Source organism: Ambystoma mexicanum, chromosome 2p (genome assembly GCF_040938575.1).
Source record: "Ambystoma mexicanum isolate Mex_15411 chromosome 2p, UKY_AmexF1_1, whole genome shotgun sequence".
Classification (NCBI taxonomy): Eukaryota; Metazoa; Chordata; class Amphibia; order Caudata; family Ambystomatidae; genus Ambystoma; species Ambystoma mexicanum.
The window spans coordinates 1015830159-1015851649 of record NC_090923.1 but is presented as its reverse complement, the minus strand read 5'-3'; the positions used below and the strand labels follow the sequence as shown (position 1 = coordinate 1015851649).

The window sequence follows — 21491 nt, the reverse complement described above, 5'->3', positions numbered from 1 at the left end:
GAAGTAGAAATTGGAGGATACCTCGGTAACAAATTTACGGAGCATCAGATACAAGAGTAGCAATGCGCCGATTCCCAGGAACCGACGGAATATAAGGCATCACATGATCCCGGGTAGGCGGAGTCCCTTCCAAAGCAAGAGCGGACCAACCTGTCGTAGAGACCCGGCTGCCCGCATCTCTCTGTTGAGAAGGGGTAGAGTGTACAGACCCTGAGCCTGCTGGGCTGTTTTGTTCTCTCATTTACTAACTGCATAGCTGCCAAGCGGTTCCAGATCTTGTTGGGGCTTCAACCAGTCCTGACATTTCAAGCTGACAACCCCTTGTGTTCTTGAAATTGTTGCCCGTAGGGGTCTACAAGCCCCACCTCTACAGTCAAACTGGGGCAATATATCGGTGCAGGCAGCAATCGCGCATTAAAATTCATTAGCACCCGGGGCAGAAGGAGCAGCCAATCGGGTTCCTTGGATCTCAGGCTTAAACTGCTAATCTCAGCATGCGTTCCATGGAACCTGAAGTCTGCTTCCCCCGCCCTGCCATCTTCCTCACCCTCCATTATCTTATTATTTTTCCCGTTCCCCCCCACACCCTTGCCCCACTTAGCTCTTTACTTCGGCAGCGGCGGCACAATCTCCCTCCACCATTGCGCATCTGCTGCTACTCCCTGGCAACCATGGAAATAGAAGAGGGGCTCCTTATGAAGCCACACCTTCCAGAACCATGCTGGCATCTTGTGGCAGTATTTGTATTGAATGAACGGGATACTGCACGTGGGAGGATGGCTCAGGGGCGACGTGCTCGCTTTGTAAGCAAGATGACACGGAGCAACACAGGTTCGATTCCCAGGTCCTCACAACATGTCATATAAAATACAATTTTTCTTAACACCCCGGGTTTCTAGATTGGAAACCCTGGGTGCTAATAGCATTAAGATTGGGTGTTATTGGGACTTCACGCTTAATTATTATCCAGAACCCGCTGTTTGAGTACTATCCAAAAGGGTATTTTTGGTAAAATATGTTGCACATGATGCATTTGAAAACATATTTTCTTAGTAACGTTGGCGAAAACTAGTGTAGTAACCTGGCCCAGTCTGGCCAAAAAATTGGTCCTAAAAAGTCCATTCTGTAAAAAAAAAAAATGGCCCTAGAATCATGGGCTGGCACTTTGGGCATTCTATTGCCATATATGCCATTCCAAGCCTTCCCGCCCAATGCTCATCGCTCTTCACTAAAATGTCAGGAATGGTTAAATGTGTCACCTGTGACATGGGGTCATTGAAGCCTCTGGGCTGGTACCGTCTCCCCCACCTACTCTCTCATGACCATAGGAAGGAAAGCGGAGGGCCTCCGCAGGGTATGCTAATATGGTCATGTGCCTGCACGAGGGGTAGATGGAGGCAGCAGCTACTACCCTGGCAGGCCCTGGGCACTGCTCTCGCAACCCCTAGCCTACTGGCCTTCACACACAGATGCCACAGACGGATGTATCACTCAGTGAAAACGGAGCATTGTGTGTGTGTGAGAGAGAGAGAGAGAGAGAGAGAGAGAGAGAGAGAGAATCAGTTTTTGCTTAACTTTTTATGTTTTATCTGTGACACTTTTATTCATATAAACATTTCAGAAATTGCCCTCTTTTCGTAAATTATGTTGAAAGGTCAAAATGGAGATAATTCACTGAGCTAAGTGGCGCTTTGAAACAGTGTATTCCAATAGTATAAGAGCCTAACAAGCAAACAATAAATAAATAAATAAATAAGTGCTGCTGCTTGTAATTGACTTCTTTCCGCATCCTATCACATGATTGAATCAAGCAGAGCCGACTCAGTCTTTCATCTTTATAATGATGAGAAATAAAAAATGATTATTTGGACAACAGTGGACAGAGATGGCTCACATGGCCGGACTTGACCATAAAACTGTCTCAGCCACCAATGAAGAAGCGGCCCTCCGTTATAAATGGATATTCATTCCTAGTTAGTCACAGACTGTTTGAATAGTACGCAAGGGGGTGTTTTTTGTTAAAATGTAAGCAAATTATGATAACTTAAGAATATTTATTCAGCAACAATGCTCAAAACTACTAGCTGCATAAGAAAGTAACTCATCAAACTGGCCCACATTAGCCAGAAAAGTTGCCCATTTTGACTGGCCTAGACTAGCAATTTGCCTTTTTGATACGGCATTGCCCTATTGCTCTATGGGCCAGTCCAAGCCTGGCAGCTCGTCCATAATGGGTGAGGGGGCGTCCACCCAGTGGCCCCCTCACCCATTACAGAGGAGCCGAGGAGCCAGCCCAGTGAAACACTGAGCACTCCCTCGGCTGCTTTTTCCAGCTGAGGGGAGTGCCCCTGGGCTGTCTGAACTGTCAAAGGGAAACACTGTTTCCCTTTGACAGTTCAGTTCCCCAGCCGCACATGCTCACTGAGCCATGTACGGCTGGGGGCGTTTTGATTCATCAGCCTTTCATCCTTTCATAGCTCATTGGAAATGCTGGCTGGGGCACTGCATGTCTGTATCTGCGAGGGGAAGCTCCTGCGTCTCCTCGCACATAAGGGCAGTGCAACCTGGAGCATTTCAGCACCCACGCGCAGGCCCCTGCAGAAGGTATGTTTATGTTCATTTATTTTGTATTTACAACGTGTATGGATGCGTGTATGCTTGTGTTATATGGTGATGGGTGCTTATATGAATGATAGAGTGATTGCTGTGTGAATGTTTGAGTGTGTGTGTGTGTGTGTTTGTTTTGGTCCGCTGAGCTGATTTTGGCGAGTGCGGGGTAGATGGGTTGTTGCACAATCCACCTACTCACCTGCCAAAATCAGCTCTCCTTCGGAGGCCCTGTGGAGCCCAGGGGACAGGGATGGTATTTTTCTTACTCAATTTATATCATAGATGTCCACTCAAACGTACCATGCTTTCCCTTTCCCCCTTGACCCCCCCCCAGTGCCAATTGAAAACTGTTTGGCTTTTTATCCATTTTGCTCAATTTGCAACATTTTAACACATTTTTTTTTAAAATATACGGGGGAAACCTCCCACCCGAACCCCTCTTGATTGGTTCGGGCTCCCTCACTGCACTCAGTCATTATGACATGTTTGTGGGAGAACGGGGTGGGGAGCCCAGGGACTGTAGTGGCAGCAGGATGTTCTGAGCACTGGGATGGTGGGGGGAGCAGGGTGGGGAGAACCCAGGGACCTGGTAGGAGTGGGATGAAGGAGCCCAGCAACTGCAATGGGAGCAGGTGGGGGAGCCCTGGGACTATACTCGTAGGGTGCGGTTTCGGCACGCAATAGTTCATATCCATTTGTACATACTGTCCTTTTGTCATTTTTGAGGGGTCCGGCCTGCCCAACTTTTGCTCAGGGGGGGCCCAGGCCAAAAAAGTTTGAAGACCACTGATATAGGGAAAGAAAAAGGGGGCGCTACCACCAAGGTCACACTCGTTCCTCTAATTGGCCAATTGGCCGATAATGCTCTCACTCCCACTACTACTGTGAGATTTTGATGTGAAGTCGAGCAGTCTTGGTCAACACGCATTAAAGCAGTCACTGCCCACTGTTTGGCGAGCATGCGCGAAAGCCACTGTGCCATTTGTGCAAGACCCCATATCAGCAGAGCAGATGTGATTGGAAGAAAGAAAGCAGCAATTTACCAGCTTTGAGTGAAGGAACCTCTGTGAGGGAGACCCTGTCTTCTCCAGGAACACAGAGGGGAACCCGACACGCCTTTCTTCCAGCAGTGCCAGCCACTTGGCACACAAGGCCAGCAGAAGGCACAATTATGGCTAACCATCCCAGCTGTTGCTGCAGGAATGAACGGGCAGCAATACTTTTAAATCAGCGCTGGCTGCAGGACCCCTGCTTAAAACATTGTTTAACATGTGTTGTAATAACCCGATTTAATAGTATTCAGTTTATTGTCTGTGAGGGAGTAAGGGCTGAGTCGGCCCTGCCGAGATCGGAACCTGTGACTGCAGGTCGTGCACACCCGAGGCGAGCGCTTAACTCGCTGAGTCGCTGCTAGCGGCATAGAATCGCCTGCCTACAGGGATTTGCAGGGCCTCGTGCCTCTGTGTCTCCTATAAAGGAGGGCCCAGGCCTCCGGGATATGGCACGTGTCTATAACTATTGAATATGCACATTATTTTTCCGATGCATGGCATGTACATTTTTCTCCCGAGAGGTAGTGGTAGGAATCTTGTATGCCACAATGGATAGGGGCCTGTAAGATTATCAGTGAGTACCCCTCCAGAAATAGGCTATGCCTTCTTAGAACTAATTGAATAGGGACTCTACTGTGCCAGCAACCAAGATGGCTGCCAGCGGCACTGTGGGACCTTTGATCCCGCCACTACTTCTTATTTCCAAGTATGTGGCGTCAGAATCTGAAGACGGTCTGGCAGCAAGCCTATCTTCATAGATAGCAGGCTGTAAAGATAGGACATTTGGCCTAACACAGATTTCGTTTCGAAGCATCCGGAATGTTCTAAGTTTCCACAACACATAGGCACCTTTTGGCCCCTACTTGAGTTGGCAAAGCGGGATAGAGTTCGTTGTGTCTGCAGGAATTCCTGACGACAGTCGCCAAACTCTTGCACAGCTCTGCTCCCAGGAACTTAGACGTGGGGCGTGGAGTGTGGTGGGGGATTCTGTTTGGGAGGTGACTTGCTGAGGTAGACTCTGGACCCCATGTTTCCTGTAACACTGTGATGCTGGTCTTGTGCCTTGTGTCATGTGTCTGAGAAGTGGATTTATAGGTCCCAGCAGACGCAGGGGCCTCACTGCCAGTCCAGGTGCCAGAGGTTTATCCAGAGGTGGCTCATGGCATGTCTGCAGAGGCTTCAACACCAATTATGGGTCTCCAGACATGTACGTAGGGATTAAGGGTCTCCATAGATGCTTTGTTTCAATGTGTCATAGCTGGTTCTGCCTACATTCAGGGAGCTGCCTTCACGGTAGAATAGTTGATTCTGCTTACATGCAGAGAGCTGCAGTCCGGGTAGCATGGCTGATTCTCCCTACATCCAGGGAGCTGCCTTCAAGGTAGAATGGCTGATTCTGCCTACATTCAGGGAGCTGCCTTCCATGTAGAATGGCTGATTCCGCCTACATTCTGGGAGCTACTGTCCGGGTTGCATGGCTGATTCTGCCTACATTCAGGCAGCTGCCTTCCAGGTAGAACGGATGAGTCTTGCGTACTACGTGACATTACAGTCGGAAAGGGCCGCGCCAGCACCTGACCCGCAGAACTTTCCCCACGGCAATGCGCCGCCCCCACAAACTGGGGAATTTCATCTCCTCCAGAGGCTCCAGGTGTTGGGGCAATTGCGCCCCCCCGGGCTATGTCGCTCCGGGCAGCTGCCCGCCTCGCCCAGGCCAAGATACGGGCCTGGCTGCAGCACCTTAGGGTCTCACCCCCACATTAGCGAAATCTCTGCTTTCCAAACTTGCTTCATTTCCCCTCGGATCCCATAAAGCCTACTTCCCGACAGCTTCGATTTGTGATCCTAGAATTATTGGTCTCCATACTTCAAACATCTGACTACCACGCTAAAACATGCATAGGCTCAAACATTACAGCATTTGAACGTTTTTACAATACTTAACCTGGAATTCAGCTTTCATTCACGCAAAGCCTTTTTCTTTTAGCCAACGCTTCTATATAGTGGTGCAAAGTTCCACCATAAAAACTGATGGAAGAACATTGACTAAGTGTGGTGCTGGTGTAATAAAAATGCCTTAAACAAGTGTCCCTTCAGACACTTTATTCATAAGCAGCATGTGTGTCCTTGCATTCAAGTCCTGTTAAAAACAAGCATTGACAAAGCCAACAGTTTTGAATTGTGTATAGGTATTTAAAAGGCGATTGCCAGGCCCTGTTTTCATACGCCCAGGTACAGACGCCATTTGGCAGCTGCTACTATTAAGGGCCTGGAAGTAGCATTATGACAGTGCCTGGCAAATGCCTATCCCATGTCTAAACAGAAGCCCAATGTTTTAGCATTGTCAATGCGTGTTTTGGTATGTATTGGACTATGGTGTCTAACATACATTTTATGTTATGTTATGTTGTTATCTTTTCTTATACCGCGCACCGTTACCATTGATATGGTCTCCTGGCGCTCACGTGTCTCAGCAAGAAAGAGGGCAGGGTGAATTTGTGTGAGAAGAGTGATAGGATAGGACCAGAACCTTGTGTCTGTGCGTGTCGGCTTGCTGAGGAGTTGATTGTGTGCACTGGCTTGTTATATCCGTAAGGGAAAGATGCAGTGTCCGGGTTGTTTGTTGTATGCAAGTGTTTGTTATGTTGGGTGAGTGTTTTGTGTGTTTTATGTGTAATTTGGCAGGTAGTTATGATTGAGCACACTGGCTTGTATCCGTAAAGGCAAAGTCCAGTGTCTAGGATCTTTGTATGCAAATTTTAGTTATGTTGGGTGTCTGTTTGTGCATAGCTTGGCTAGCCCACAGAGTGTGTATAGTACTTGAGAGGTAGGTTGGAGGGGAGAAGGAGCAAGGCGGTTAGTACATTGGCTACTTATAAAGTTCTTCCAAGCATGTCCTCGAAGTTCATCCAGCTGCAGCACAATGGTACCCTCCAATTATTCCAAGTGCATTACACTGGCCACTCCCACAACCGCTCCAAGCTCAACACACTGGCAACTCCCACAAGTTATGCTATGTAATGTACACTTGCTCTGCACCGTGCACCATCCCCACTAGCACAGTCTTCAGGCGCTCCAGTGGCTCTGCGAGAGAAAGAGCACCGTGCACCATCCCCACTAGCACAGTCTTCAGGCGCTCCAGTGGCTCTGCGAGAGAAAGAGTTGGCTAGGTCAGTGGGAAGTGAGGGAGTGGAACAGAAACCACTCTACTCTGTTCGTGTTTGCGGAACCAGCAGGAACCCGCGCCTAGTGCATGCCAGGTCTCCAGGTGCGCCTGAGTCGTGCACACCGGGGCCACTGCGTCCAGGTGGGCAGCATCCAGTAATTGGGTGTTTGTTTGCAGCAGTTGTTTCCTGATTCACTGGTGGCTTGTGTGTTTCTGTGGAAGCTAGGCCGATCCAGAGGATCGCATGAGGTAGGTGTGGGTATGCTAGAAAGGAGTCAGAAACAGGAGGTTAGTAGTTGTTGGTTTTCGTTTCGCTCCCTGTTGGGTCATTGGGAGTTGAAAAGCCAAGTTTTCAGTCATTTTCTGAATGTGAGATGGTCTTCCATTGTCCTGATTTCCTTTGGCATTTTGTTTCATAGATTGGCAATTAGGCGTGAGAATGCTATTCCTCCAAAGTTCCTTTTTTCGTATTGTTTTCACTTGATTTGGAGATTGTCGGTCTCTTCCTGGATGGTAGCAGTTGATCTTGGCCTAGAGGAATCCTGCTTCTTGTCCATGTACTTAGCTATGTGTAATGCAGAGGGTTTTGAGCTTAATTGTTTTTTTTTTTTTACTGGGAGTCAGTGTAGGCTTCTTAGCGCTGGTGTGATATTCTATTTTCTGTTTAGTCTCCGGATTATCCTTTTTGCATTGTTGTGGATGCGCTGGAGTTTTTTATTCAGTCATTCTTAGTCGATTCTTGATAAAACCAGGGAGATGACTGTGAGGGTTCTGCGTGGAAGGAGGGATAAGGCAGAATCCCTCTGATTAATCTTAGGAGATAGAAGCATTTCTTGGTAATAGCGTTGGCTTGTGGTTCCAGTGAGAGTACGTTGTCCATTAGTATTCCCAGGATTTCTACCACATATGATGTTTCCGGTTGAGTTCCCATGCCTGGTGGCCAGTCCAGCTGTGAGTTGGTAGTGGTGTCCTCTGGGGCAGAGATCATTATTTCTGTTTTGCCGGGTTTAATTTGAGATTGTTTGTTGTCATCCAGCTGTATATAATAGTTCTTTTATAATGCGCTTAATAACAGCAAGTGGTTTCTAAGCGCGGGATCGGGATTCAAACCTATGTTGTGCTGGTTGTGCATTGCCCCTGAGCTATCCTTCCTCCGCAGTGTGTGTGAGGCACTCGTTGAGGATGTCAGTCGGGTCGTCAGATGTTGCTATCTTGATGATCAGTTGTGTATCGTCTGCATAGTTGTAGGCGGTCAGTCTGTGGTTCCGGAGGATTTTTATCAACGGGCACATGTAAAGGTTGAAATGGGGAAGGGCTGGAGCCTTGGGGCACTCCACAGCAGACGTTTTTGGACATGTTGTAAAGGGTGTGGTAGTTAGGTTCTTTCTTTCTTTACAATTTGTGGTGAAGGATTTTAGCCATTTTAAGGCAGAGTCTTCCTCGTATCCCTCAAGTCTTTTGATTAGCGTTGTGTGTCTGATTGTGTTGAACGCTGCTGATATGTCTAGAAGTATATGGGCAGATTGGGTGTTGTTGACTGCGTTCATTTTTAAGCTGTCCCTTATTGATACAAACGTTGATTCTGTTCCTCTCCTGGATTTGAAGCCGACTTGTGAGTGGTCGAGTAATCCATTAATTTCTATGAAGTTCATTAGAATGTTATAATACATGGTTCTCCAATATTTTTGCCGGGTACGGCATGTTGGAGATCGGTCTGTAGTTGATGGGGTCTTCTGCGCTTACCCTTTTGTTTTTAATCCGAGGTTTAATGTATTTGATCAAACGAATGACACCAAAGACAACCTTATGGCAAGGCTGTATAGTGAACTTCTATTCATTCTGACTTAACCATGAGTCTAGAAGAATTTTGTTTTCTTGTATAAACCTGCACGTTTTAAGTAATACTGGTAATTCGGATCCCCTACCATTAGAAATGAGGAAAGGGCAATCCTCACCAACAACAGGAACTCTCCAAAGGCACTTCTTCTATGGAAGACCGAAATAAATATTTCTTTAATGCTTATAAATATACATAAACATGCCTGTTCCCCCTACATGTAATCCAGCCCCTACACCTCCCTTGCTATTGCCTGTTTGTCCTAATCGTCCTATCTGATACCCTGGAAACACTTTGCAACTTCTGTTTCACCTCCTATCAGTCGTACCTTTGAACTTTGCAAGGTGCTCTTGAGACCCTCTGGGCCCCAGTGATTGGTGCAGGCTAAATCCACCTTAATGAACCAATCCTGGGTCCCCACCAACAATCTTCAGTGATGCTTCATGTCAGAATCAGAGCACTTGGCAACAGAGAGGGGAAGGATGACAACATATACTTCTAAGTCCCACCCATCTTCCTGTCTTCTGTACATCAGTGTCTCCATAATTAACTGAGCCCTATGCAGCGCTTGGTCACAACATGGGTCTCCTTTGAAGTAGTGGGTTGCAGGCAGACGTTTGACTTCTACAATTTACATACTTCCCTGTTCTGAAAGGAGTGGTTCCAGACAGGACATTCACTGCCCTTTCATACCAAGGAGGGGTATTAGTACTGAGTTGACACATTGCATTACAAAGAGGTGTTGGTCTCTGGTTTCCATTGTCACTTCCTGCACCCAGGCCTTCCCCGAGGCCTGCTAATTAACATTCTTCAGTATTCGCCACCACCAGCAAGGTGTAACAATGGAGATGCAAATCCATGGGACCTTGAAATGCTAATCAGGTGCCCACAGCCAGAGGCTTTTGATGTACCCAGAGCTGTCAAGTGTCAGCTATACATTGCAGGGGAGGGCAGCGCTGGTAAGCTGTGTCCTCCCAGAGTACATGACTATTTATCTGCTGTGCGGTGAGCATGGGAAATATGTGCAGGAATGACCCCACATATTTTCTGGAGGTTGATCAACCATCATTCATTCTTTTAAATAAATAAAAAATCAAATAGCCCAGACGAGCTTACTCTCCCTGTGCGGATGGTCGAATTCCTCACAATGTCCCCACTCTACTTCCTGCCCAAGTGAGTGCATGTAGTGGGGTCAGGAAGTAGTCTGGGATCTAGAATACCTTTGCGGCTACAGCCTATGTGGGCTGAATGACTGGCAGCTGCTAGCTACTTAAGTCCTTGAGTTGCGCCTCTATGGAAAGGTTCCATCAGAGTCTGTGCATATAACCAGTCTTCTTGGAGCAGAAACTCCAAAGCAGTAAACACTCTTGCCGTAGTAGCAGGAATCCACGAGGCTGGAAACTATTTTCCATGATGGAAGGCAAACAGTGCTGGACAGGCCTTTCCCTGACAGAGGGCATGCCTGAAAGGGTTGTGTCAGATTTGTGAGCCATAATGATCTCTGTGTTGAGAGGTGTGCTTCTGCACAGCATCAATGCTCTATCGATCACGTTCGGTGCATTACACACCAATATATGGCATTATAATAGTCTCTCAAACTGTGCACGGCTCCATGGCCTCTTCTAATTTATCCATTGAGCATCTGTATTCGTCCCCATGCAAGAATACCTTGTCAATCATTGCAGCTGCTAGATAGGGGGGGAGGGGGATTTGTGCCTGAAGATATGAAATAAAGTCATTCCTATTATTTAAGTTTTTGTTTATTTATTGGGCATTTGTATGTCGCCTATACACAAGTGTTTCCAGGCGCCACCAAACATAAAATGGGGATGGGGGAGGCACAGGAAAGAGAAAACAACAATGATGGTTATATTGGCCTTGTGCCACTCCTACCTACAAGTGCAAAGACAAAGGTGATAAGTGCAGGGGAGGGAGTAGGGGGCAGGATGGGGGGTGAAGAGCTGCAGTGTGGGGCCCAAATGGGGTGAGCAAGTGCTCAGGGGGGGCAACAAGGGCAAGTGCAGGGGAAAAGGGGGAAAGGGCAGATAAGTGCGATGGACAGGGAGGACCAGATTCAGGCTAGTCCAGGGAAGGGTGCCTGAGGCCAAGTGCTGGTAGGGGATGCTGGGGGAGAATGGCCAGGGGTGGTCTGGCCTCTGTATGATTCAGAACGGACCAGGCACCAGTCGCAGCGCCAGAGAGACATTAGCACGGGAGCGGTATGGGGAAGGAAGAGGACAAAAGGAAAGTCTTGAGAAGTTTCGGGAACTTAAGAAGATCCGGCTCAAGTCTGAGGGGGGCAGGGATGCGGCTCCAGTGGGAGGAACCTGCCGAAGAAAGGGATCTAACCACCCCCGCCCCCAACCCCACTCTCTGTTTGAGAAACGTCTGAACTGCAGAGAGTTGGAGCTAGAGGATCGAATAACTCGAGCCAGGAGGTATTTAGGGAGAGAAAGCTGGATATAGAGAGGTCCCAGGCCCCAGACAGCCATGGCAATGATGCAAAGGGTCTTGAATTTGATCCTTGCGTTCACTGGGAGTCAGTGGAGAGATTTTAGGCCTGTAGAGATGCGGTCCCTGGGCTTGAGGCCATGGATAAGTCTTGCAGACCTATTCTGGATTTGTTGAAGGGAGGAAAGAGGCAGATTGTGGAAAAGGTTGTTGCAGTAGTCCAGCCTAGAGAGAACCTGAGGTCTGGAGATATTGAGCTTCTGGGGGAAGGTGAGGAAAGGGAGAATGCCTCTAAGGAGGTGGAGCTGAAAATTGGACTTCTTGGCAAAGTCAGTGATGTGCAGAGACAAATAGAGAGGAATCTAAGATGACCCCAAGGTTTTTTGACACACAAGAGGGTGAGTTGAGGGGGCCCAAGGAGGTTGGCCAGAGAGATGAGGGGGTGGGGGTGGAAGTGGGAGCAGGCGTCCCAATGAGAAGAATCTATCTTACTGGCATTAAGGCAGAGATCATTGGCAGCACACCGTGCTTGAATAGCTGTCAGGCAGTCGGGTATGAGAGAGGAAAAAGAGGAGGAGGGAAGCTTACAGGAGAGCTGTGTGTCATCAGCATAACACTGAAAATGAGGAGAGAAGGTGGAGAAGAAGTGGGCCAGAGGGGCAAGGTAGATGTTGAAGAGCCATGGCGACGGGCTCGAGCCCTGAGGGACACCCCAGGTAGAAAGTGAGGTGGAGGAGAGGAAGGGGCCCAATTGTACTTGGGAGGAATGGTTAGACAGGAAGAACATCAACCATGCCAGTGCCCTGTCCGTGATTCCAAGGGTATCATGGAGATGGTTTATAAAGATGGAGTGGTTGACTGTGCCAAAGGCAGACGAGCGATTGAGGAGGATGAGAACAGATAGAGAGTTGGAATCAAGGTTTGAGAGCAGATCTTCACAGGTGTTCAGGAGAGCAGTTTCTGTGCCTCTGGATACTCTGAAACCAGACTGGTGGTCACGGAGGCAGCCAGCCACTTCAGTGTGTAGGGTCAGTTGGGGGATGACCAGCTTCTCTTTTTCCCAAGAAAGGGGTGATAGAGATAGGGTGATAGTTAGCTGGGCAAGAAGGATCAGCAGACAGCTTTTTCAGGAGAGGGTGCGCAAGAGAGTGCTTGAAAGGATGTGGGAAAGAGCCAGTGGCAAAGGAATGATTGGAGGTCAGCCAAAGCAGGAGCGAGGGAGGTGATGTGGTCCTTGATGGTTCCAGAAGAACTGGGAGCACCTGTTTGGAGGAGACTTTCATAGAACAGACTACTCTAGAGACCTCGTCCAGTGCAATTGGAGAGAAGGAAGAGACTATGGGCGGGAGAAGGGGGCCAAAGGAGGAAAGAGAAGAGTGGGGGTGGCGGTCGAGTAGATGGCAGTGAGGGCGGGATGTCCTTAGTTTTGGCGAAGTGGGCAGCCAGTGCAGCAAAGAGGGCCTGGGAGGGAGGAGGAGCGGATTGGCAAGTTCCTTGAAGAGTTCAGCTGTGTTGTTGGCAGCCTCAGTAATACGGGCTTGGACACGGGCCCTCTTCTTGGAGCAGATGACGAGTAGATATTGCCTTTGTAGTAGGCGTCAGCCCAGTTTATCAGAGGATGTACCTGAGGCCTGCCATTTCCTCTATAGGAATGTTGGAGAGCACAAGTCTGGGCAAACACAATCCTACTCTTCTATACCATCTACAGAATGTGCTCGGACTTCCATCCTCCCATAACATTAGTTGACCAAAGATGCTCAGCTTATCATCAGCATACGCATCCCCTGGAATGATTTCACACCAATGTGATTCCGTCTTAGGAGGGGTGGGGTGCTAAGGAAGGGCACTGTTGTCTACTTTGAGATGTCTGCCTCCTTAATGGTCCTTTTCCCATTGCTGGCTATGCTGAGGTAATACCCACTGGTGCTACCCAACACTCTGTTACTGGATCGCCACTGTTGCCTTCTCAGTATTTTCCCACTGTGACTTCCACATGGGGATCCTCACTGCTGCCTACTCCAGGATGTAGGTTGCCGTCCTTTGCCCCAGAGTGATTCTCCACACTGCTTACTATTCCGAGGTACTACCCAGTCCCACCTCGCGCCACTGCGCCTTGGTGCCCATTTTATTCTAGTCCTGGAAGGTTTCCCCTCCGTCTCCATGGTTACACAAACTTGCATGGTTGCCTGAGGACAATCTCGAGTCCCTCATGCACCCAACATTATGTTATGTGCTAACTTAGAATTCCACAAATCTGTCCTGGAGATACAACCCAATTATCATAACACATAGGACCTGTCCTCCCTTTTGTAGAACCATGTTCCACCTAACTGGATTGCCATGCACCCGTGCTACCACAACATGTTCCTCCCCTGCTGCATCTCTCACTCCCTGTGTCTGTAGTATCTATTTCCCGTTTTCCCATCATCTTATCTTCCCCTCGCTCGTTTTCTTTCTTCTTCTCAAGGACTATTGTACCCCTGGTGGAGGCATAGTACGCCACTCCATGGACACGCCTGGGTGCTCTGATACTACTACGGTGGTGATTCGGCACCGTATAAAAGCCTATTAGCATTACATAACATAATATTTAGGACTAGGTGCTCCTCATGATATGCTGTCCAGGGATACAAGGTCGCTCAGGTGGGCCCCAGGGCTTTTCCATACAGTGGCCCTTCCAAAGGCCGAACCAACATACATATGAACATCCCGACCAATGCACCTTCACTCGAAGCTCCCCTCTGGATACAAATATCTTAGGTGCACATGGCAGCAGCACGTGCTATTCAACCTCACCGTAGGAGAGAGGCTAACAGTTAGAAAAGCTCATTAGAGTGATCTAATCTCCAGGAGAAGGGTTAAGACCCAGCAGAACCCATCACCCACACACTCCAGCCACCTGCCCATGCTCCTACACAGTAGAAGCCATGAGGAAAACATCCTCCAGACTTGCCTCGGCTCTCCTGTATGATATGTTATTCATAACGCGCTTAATACCAAGAGGTTTCTAAGCGCGGACCCGGGATGGTACCTGTGTTGCTCTGTGTCATCTAGCTTCCAAGGCGAGTACGTTGCCGCTGAGCTATCCTCCCGAGTTTGTAGCTGCCCCGTGCAATAACCCTTTACTTTCTGACCAACAGGAGGAAGAAATACCCGAGCTGGAGATCGATGTGGACGAGCTGCTGGACATGGAACACGATGAAGACCGCAGCTCGCGAGTGAAGGTGCGTGGATGTCACTAGGGGTGGCAAGTGGATGACACATGAAACACTTGTGTACGAGCGCGATAGAAATAAGTAAATATCAATGACTGGTGAACGGAGGCCATATCGGGTGGTGGTAGCAGCAACGTGGGCTAGTAAACGAGGGTCGCCACCAGTGAGTAGAGGTGGATGAGGCATTTTAGAGAAGATAATGTGATACAGGGAAAGAGAGGGAGCTGATTAGAGAGCATGGAGGGTGGTGTGTAAAAGCCACGGGGCGAGAAGAAGCTGTGAAAGATGAGATACACACATCTTGCATCTCACACACAAATAAGCCTCCACACACCTTGACCACATTTGGGAACGAGAGGGGTGTGTGGCACAGAAGTCTGCCCAGTTGCCGTCAAGGTTTTGGTGTAACATCTGGAAGCAGTAGCAAGCTACCCAACTCCAGAGTGGACCAGTGGGAAAAGGGAGTGCCAATCGAAGGCATCAAAGAGAAGGGGTTACTGCCCCTGTCCTGGCAGCTAAAAGGTCAGTGCCTCCTCCGCTTTCACACATACCTGTGCCTATACATTTGCAGGGCATCTCTTTGCAATCTCACGGTGGCTCAGCTTCTCCTGGGCCTGGCTTCAGTGGGCTGATGTCATGAGCAGTTAGGTAGCAGGAGTCTGACGCAACCCCACCAAAGTGCTGGGCGACAGAGGCAGAGTATGCTCGTCCTTTTTGCCTAGACTTGCATAATAGCCTGGCAGTTAAGGGGTTAAAGGGACGTGGGTCTGAATGGACATTTAAATGGGCACATCTGTTGCCTCTCCCACACCCTTCTGTCATATCCTTCTCTGTCCCCAAGTTCCATCCTCAAATCTATAATGACCGCCTAAGAGATCCTTTTCCTTCGTAAAAAGCTCAGGTTGTTTACAACACTTGTTTTCTTGTCTCTTTACAGGAGTTGCTGGTCGAATGCTTTAAACCGACAGAGGTAAGTGCATGCGTTGCTATGTTGTGAAATGTATAAAGCGCCACTGTGACCAAAAGGTATCCTGGATCTAGGGGCTCACAAAAAGGACTGACACCGGTAGAGAAAATAACTAAGACAAGAAAGTCGTGCATAGACCCCCAACCCCAGATCAGAGAGTAAACAAAAATGTTGTCGAGACTTTTCGGAAGCAGAGGTGATCAGTAAACTAGGCATGTGAACTGACTCTCTAAAGCAGGGGTCTGCAACCTGTGGCTCTCCACATGTTTTAGACTACAACTCCCATGAACCCTCACCATTGACTGTCATGGCTAGGGCTAGTGGGAGTAGTAGTCCAACATATCTGGAGGGCCAAATGTTGCAGTCCCCTGCTGTAGAGCCTCTTAAAGGTAAGGATTGCAGTGCATTGGCAAAGCTGTGCGATGATGTTGGTACTGAAATAGCAGGGTAGGATTGGCAGTGGGGCTCTACCCAAAATGGGTGGTGTGGCAGTACCCAAAACCAAGTAGGCAGGAGCCACACGAAGCACAGCAGGCAGCAAAGCGACTCACCGGAGGCCAACAAGTGGGTCACATCCTTCCTGGGTGAAAGATCCATCAAAGTATTCGCTGAGAACAGCAGTGCCCCCCCCCCCATCCCTACTGCGCCGATCACCTGCAGTGTACCGCAAGGGTCTTGTGTATCCCTAACCCTGTACAACATCTTTATAAAACAACTATTCATCCTTCTAGTCTCTATCGGCATATCCTATACAAACTATGCCGATGACACACAAATTCACTCCTCAACTCCGGAAAATACCATGATGACTCATCCTATCTAAAATCCAGAACTGGTAAAAAAGCTTTATCCCCAATACTCCTCCTTCAACATTAATGGCATCTCAATTCCCGGTCTCACCCTCCGTGAAAACATTAGGAGTCTACCTGGATGCTACGCTCTCATGGCAAGTAAATGCCATCGCCTCCTCCCCCGCCAACACCACTAAACTTATAAATGTGTCCAGATCATTCTTATCCCCAGACAACTGCCTGACAATCGCCCGAGCTGCCAACGGATCAAGGCTTGACTATTGTAATGCACTCCTCGCAGGCACTTCTGAGCATAACATCCGAAAGATGCAGACTGTTCAGAATAATGCACTACGAGCAGCCTTGAACATCTCCAAACGGGAACACATCACCTCAGCTAGGAGAAAGGCCCATTGGCTCCCCATTCGAGATCAGATTCTATTCAAAACATTGTCAATCACTGATAGGTCCCTTTCCAATGAGGCCCCCCCCATCTTGCGCAGAAGATACCCAAAGTAAGATCCTCCAGGCCCACGAGGTCAGCCTAGGTCCATCATCTCTCCCAGCCAGCCAAAATGTAGAAACGGGCTAAAGATGGAGGCTCCAACTTCCCATCCATTGAGGCTAAAAAATGGAACCTACTCCCTCCCACCTTGTGAGCCGAACCTTCCTACTGGACCATCTGCAAATCTCTAAAAACTTTACTATGTGCGTGAATGTTGTTCCTATAACTTGATAACTTGATATATTTGACTGTCTGGACATGCTCTGTCTTTATGAGGAAAGGGTTATGTAACAGCTCCTTGATGCGCTTTATAAATGCAAAAATAAATAAATTAAAGGATCCCTGGCCTGTGGCTGAGAGGTGTGCTCTGAAGCACCTGGCTGATTCTGATCCCAGTGCATTCATGCTGGAGGCGCTCACCCTCATGTCCATTTCCCTGTGTGTGGGGTAGGGCAATCCTTGTCCACCCACACTGATCCATCAGCAGCATTTCTTTGAAGAGAAACACTGGTCGGTGCACCTGAAGGGTCACAGAAGGCTTTCAGCATGCTGGGAGTTTACTGCTGGTGCATGCACAGAAGCTGGCCACCAGGTGGCCTGAAGACATAAAGAAGAATAATTGACACAAGGCTCTGCTTCCTGCACGTGGTACTAGGGCACCAGAGGTGGCAGCAAAAGGAGCATGGGTTTCAAAGATGTTGTGTGAGTCAGTTTGCACGCGTGTGTTGCAGGGATTGCTTTGGGTAAAGGTGAACTGGCACTGGGCCATCTCCAGTGGGCAATGTGGAGGAGATATGGGTCTTATAAAAATGGCACCAAGCGGTGGGAAAGTGATTAGGGCATTGGGCAAGTTTCTGGGGCCAATGTGAAAGGGACATGGGGATATCCTTGGGTAAATGTGCTGGGTGGATGGAGCAACTCTAGGGGCAATGTGATAAGGGCATGAGGGATCTGCTGAGGTAAATGTGAGATGAACATCTGGCCATTTTCAGTGGATCGTGTGAAGTGGCAAGGGGACATTTTCTGGCAATATTGTGAAAGCGATCTAGAGAAATCTTGCTGGAGCAACAGGGAAGGGGCTATGTGGCAAGTTCCTGGGGGCAATGTGAAACAACATAGGGCAGTGTTCAATAGGCCACGTGAAAGGGACATAGGGAAACATCAAGGTACTTGGTGCATCTTTCTGGGGGGAATATGAAAGGTCCCTGGGGAAATGTGAAAGGCTTCTTGAAGAATTCTGGGGTCAATGTGAAATGGCAAAGGGCAATGTTCAATAAGTCACGTGAAAGGGACATAGGGCAACATCAAGGGACTTGGTGCAACTTTCTGGGGGGAATATGAAAGACACCTGGGGCAATGTGAAAGGCTTCTGGAAGTATTCTGGGGCCAATGTGAAATGGCAAAGGGCAATGGTCTAAAGTTCATCTAGAATGGGGCGCGTGGTGATTTTCTGCGACCAATGCAAAGTAGCAATGCGAACAACAGGTGACACCTACGTGGACTTGCATATCAGAAATTGCTGTTCTATCAGTGTACATTCAACCCAATTGTTTATTTGTGATCTGTTAATATCCAATTGTATGGTTTGCTTGAAGTCTTATGATGGCAATATTATGCCTAAAGCAAATTCATGAACGGCAATTATAATGCAATATCTGACTGTCGAATTCTACAGCCAGTTGAACGCATACCCTCCGGGTTGGTTAGTGAGACACACCATACCCAATATGAAGAGTCCTGTTTTACCTTGGATATGGGCTTAGCCTGCCTTGATCTTGTGTTGGAATACCTATAAATACGTTCACCATACCAATTGGTGAAGTATATGTAACTCGTGATTGGTCGCACCCATCCTACGTGTTACCCAATAGCATGTAACATGCACAGACTTTCGTGATCCATTTGAGAATCCCGTAAGAGCATGGACTGCCATTTCTACAAAGTGATGACATCATAACACTTGCACCCAAAAGTATAATTCGATGGTTTCAGGGGACATGTTTATAGATTGGTGTGACCTTACACTGATGCCTTGGTCATTTCACTTATCATAGGGGACTCAGTGTTTACCCTGCGAAAATCTATTGTTCAGCGGTTTTCCAGGGTCTCCCTGCACATAGGAGTTTAGGTGCTAGCTGCATTATGTTGTGTTGTATTTCGTTAGTGTACTGTTGTGGTGTGCCGACTCATCGCTGATATAAACGCTCAACAGAAATGATTGCAGGGTGTTGAACTGTAATCACAGTGTACTTATGACAATGTGAAGTGGCTTAGGGCCATAGTCTATGGATTCTGCGAAAGAGACATGGGCAATGTTATGGGGCAATCAAGAAACTAGCGTTACTAGCAGGGCAATGTGCTTGACTGGGCCAACAGAGGTAAAGCGCAGCTGGCCCAGCTGGACAGGTTTCTGGTGGCAGTGTTAAAACTAGCATGCCAAAGTACTAACAGTAAGTAACAGAGGAAACACTGGCATAGCACGTTTAACAAGGACACATGGTCATCTTCTGGGGGAAATGTGACTGTGGCATGCATGTGTTTTTGGGGGTTGGCGTCAGCCTGAAACTGGCATATCAACTTTCTTGGGACAATATGGTAACTAGAGGGACCATGTGCTTAACAGGGACAAAACTGGCATGTGTCATGAGGATGAGTGGGCTCTACAAAGACTCACAACAAAGTTAAGGTTCAACAAAAGATTTATATGGGGATCATCACAAAGTGGGGACAAAACAAAGATGAAAACGAAGTCCAAGATTGAACAGTAGGTCAGAATGTGGCGATGTTAGGGTTCAAGTCTTTATTTCAAAATCACGCAGAAGTGGCTCCTCTCAAAAGTTCCTCTGGGTCTGACCCCAGCGTCACTCGTAATCCTTAGTTTCTTGTCTTGGTTTCCTGATCTGGTTATTGCTCTTAGATATGCTGATTGACATGAAGCTCTCACCTCCTGCGCGGCTTCTGACCGGCTGCTTGTCTAAGGGTTGTGGCTCGACAACCCACCAGCCCGCGGTCACTCGTTCTCTCATCACCCTGACGTAAACTTGTACCCATGTAGCCTACTGATACTTGCCATCTGTTGGTATCTCTATTCACTCCTCCTCGTATCCCTCCTCAACACGGCGCCTTCTGCCCCCCTCCCGTCTTCCCTGTACACCATTTTGAATTGGGGTTGGTGTTTCGCTTCCTAGTCTACTTCCAGCCTCCTTTTAAAGACTTCCCTACTCCTCCTTTCCAGCCTTCTCGGCGCACCAACCTCTCTTTTTTGCCAAACTCCTACCTTCTCCAAACTCCCACACCCCAAAACCTTTTAGGGACTGGGTTTTCTAGGACCTTGTCCCCTCCCTCACCTATGTTGGGCTTTTGCTATGCCTGTGTACCTGTGTCTGCTCATGATTTTCCAAGTGAGTTTGGTCCACGGTATATTGTTTGATTAAACCAGGTGTGTCTGTTTGGGGAATGCGTGTCTTGCCTTTCGGGTGGACCGAACAGAGGAGTGGGGTCCGCCATCTTGTTTTGCATGTCCAAGAAGCGCAAGCTCCATTCCACTGGCAGCTCCCTACAATGTCCTCCCTGGGCCCTAGTATTTAATATTCCTGTCCATGCTGTCATTACACCATGATACGTCCTTCTCAGGGCCTGCGCCATCTAAACAAGTATAACGTTGATTTCTATTTTGGGAAACACTTAAAGGGCATGTGTTAGGTGGCAAGTCACGCCCCTTTGACCCAGGTGAAAGGGATAATCAAGGGATCCCAACACCTTCCTCGGGACCTGCATCTTGGGGTCGGGGGGCAGCACCCCAGCCCACATGGTTTCTCCCCCCATATTGCCGTCAGACGGTTGACATCAACTCACATGAATGACACGGTTGAAACTGGACTGCTAATATTCGGAAGGCAATGTGTAGCCTTGCATGATTGTGGGCTTAACTGGGGCAAGGCTGGAGTGACACTGCCAGCTTTTCATGATGGTAAGCGATGAACAGGTGTGTTGGCGGCCTGCTCCTGGATCACCGGAGCGGGCCACCGCAGATGTTGGGGTCACCTGACATGAACCATGCCGCTGCGCTAACGCAGCAGACACGCAGCAGGAGGCATCCTGCGGGCCCCGGATCACCGGAGCGGGACCTTGTGGCTGGCGACACCCAGCCTACAGCAGTCCTGGATTTGGGGCACCCAGGCCGGACCGGCAACCATTGCAGTGTTCACACTGCAACCCAAGGATAGTGGGGCGATGTTGCCCAGCAGGGGCACCGTCCAAGTGCAGGGCCCATCCCATAGGCCGCCTGCACGCGGCGTAGCACCAGCATGGTGCTCCCAGTAAATACGCCATACCGGGGCTTGAGCCTCATTACTCCACCTTCTCGGGTTGAGTATGTAGCAGTGGGTTAGTATTCTTCTTGTTCTGTGTGGTCTTGTCACAGTAGGGCTGGTTTCACAGGATCGTCCCATTTATTAAGTAGGTCACATGGTTAACACCGTGTGACCCAAGCACAAGTCCTGGGAGCTACCATGCTCCCAGGAGGGGTGACATTCAACAAGGTGTGGCTGGAAATTGGATTTGCAAAGTTCAAATTGTCATGGCAGTGGAGGGGCGTGGCCAACCACCAAACAATGGGCAGGTGAATCTCTGGAGCTGCCATGACGCCATAAGAATCCAGGCAAAATCCTGTATAAAACCCCCCATGGACTGTGACCAGACTGCGGGGGAAGGAGGTTGGAGTGTTGTAGCAGAGGATAGTTACCTCCGGAAAGGGAGCGGGAGGGGGCAGGGGGGAGAAACCGTCACTAGAGCTCGCCGAAGATCCGGGTGGCTTGACGAAAAGGTGTCCAAGACGGCCCCTGCGACGCAGTGAGTCGGACACCGGCGGATTGAGAGGAGCCCGCTTGTAGTGGAG

The 21491-nt window shown here is 48.7% G+C and overlaps 1 protein-coding gene across 1 annotated transcript in view; it reads left to right on the top strand.

Moving 5' to 3' along the window:
• The window catches only part of PPP1R14B (protein phosphatase 1 regulatory inhibitor subunit 14B), an 82826-nt gene that overhangs the window by 34516 nt on the left and 26819 nt on the right, over nt 1–21491 (top strand). Inside the window, exons 2-3 of the mRNA XM_069644863.1 lie at nt 14257–14340; nt 15269–15301. Coding sequence (XP_069500964.1) covers nt 14257–14340; nt 15269–15301 — 117 coding nt within the window. The remainder of the gene's footprint in view (nt 1–14256; nt 14341–15268; nt 15302–21491) is intronic.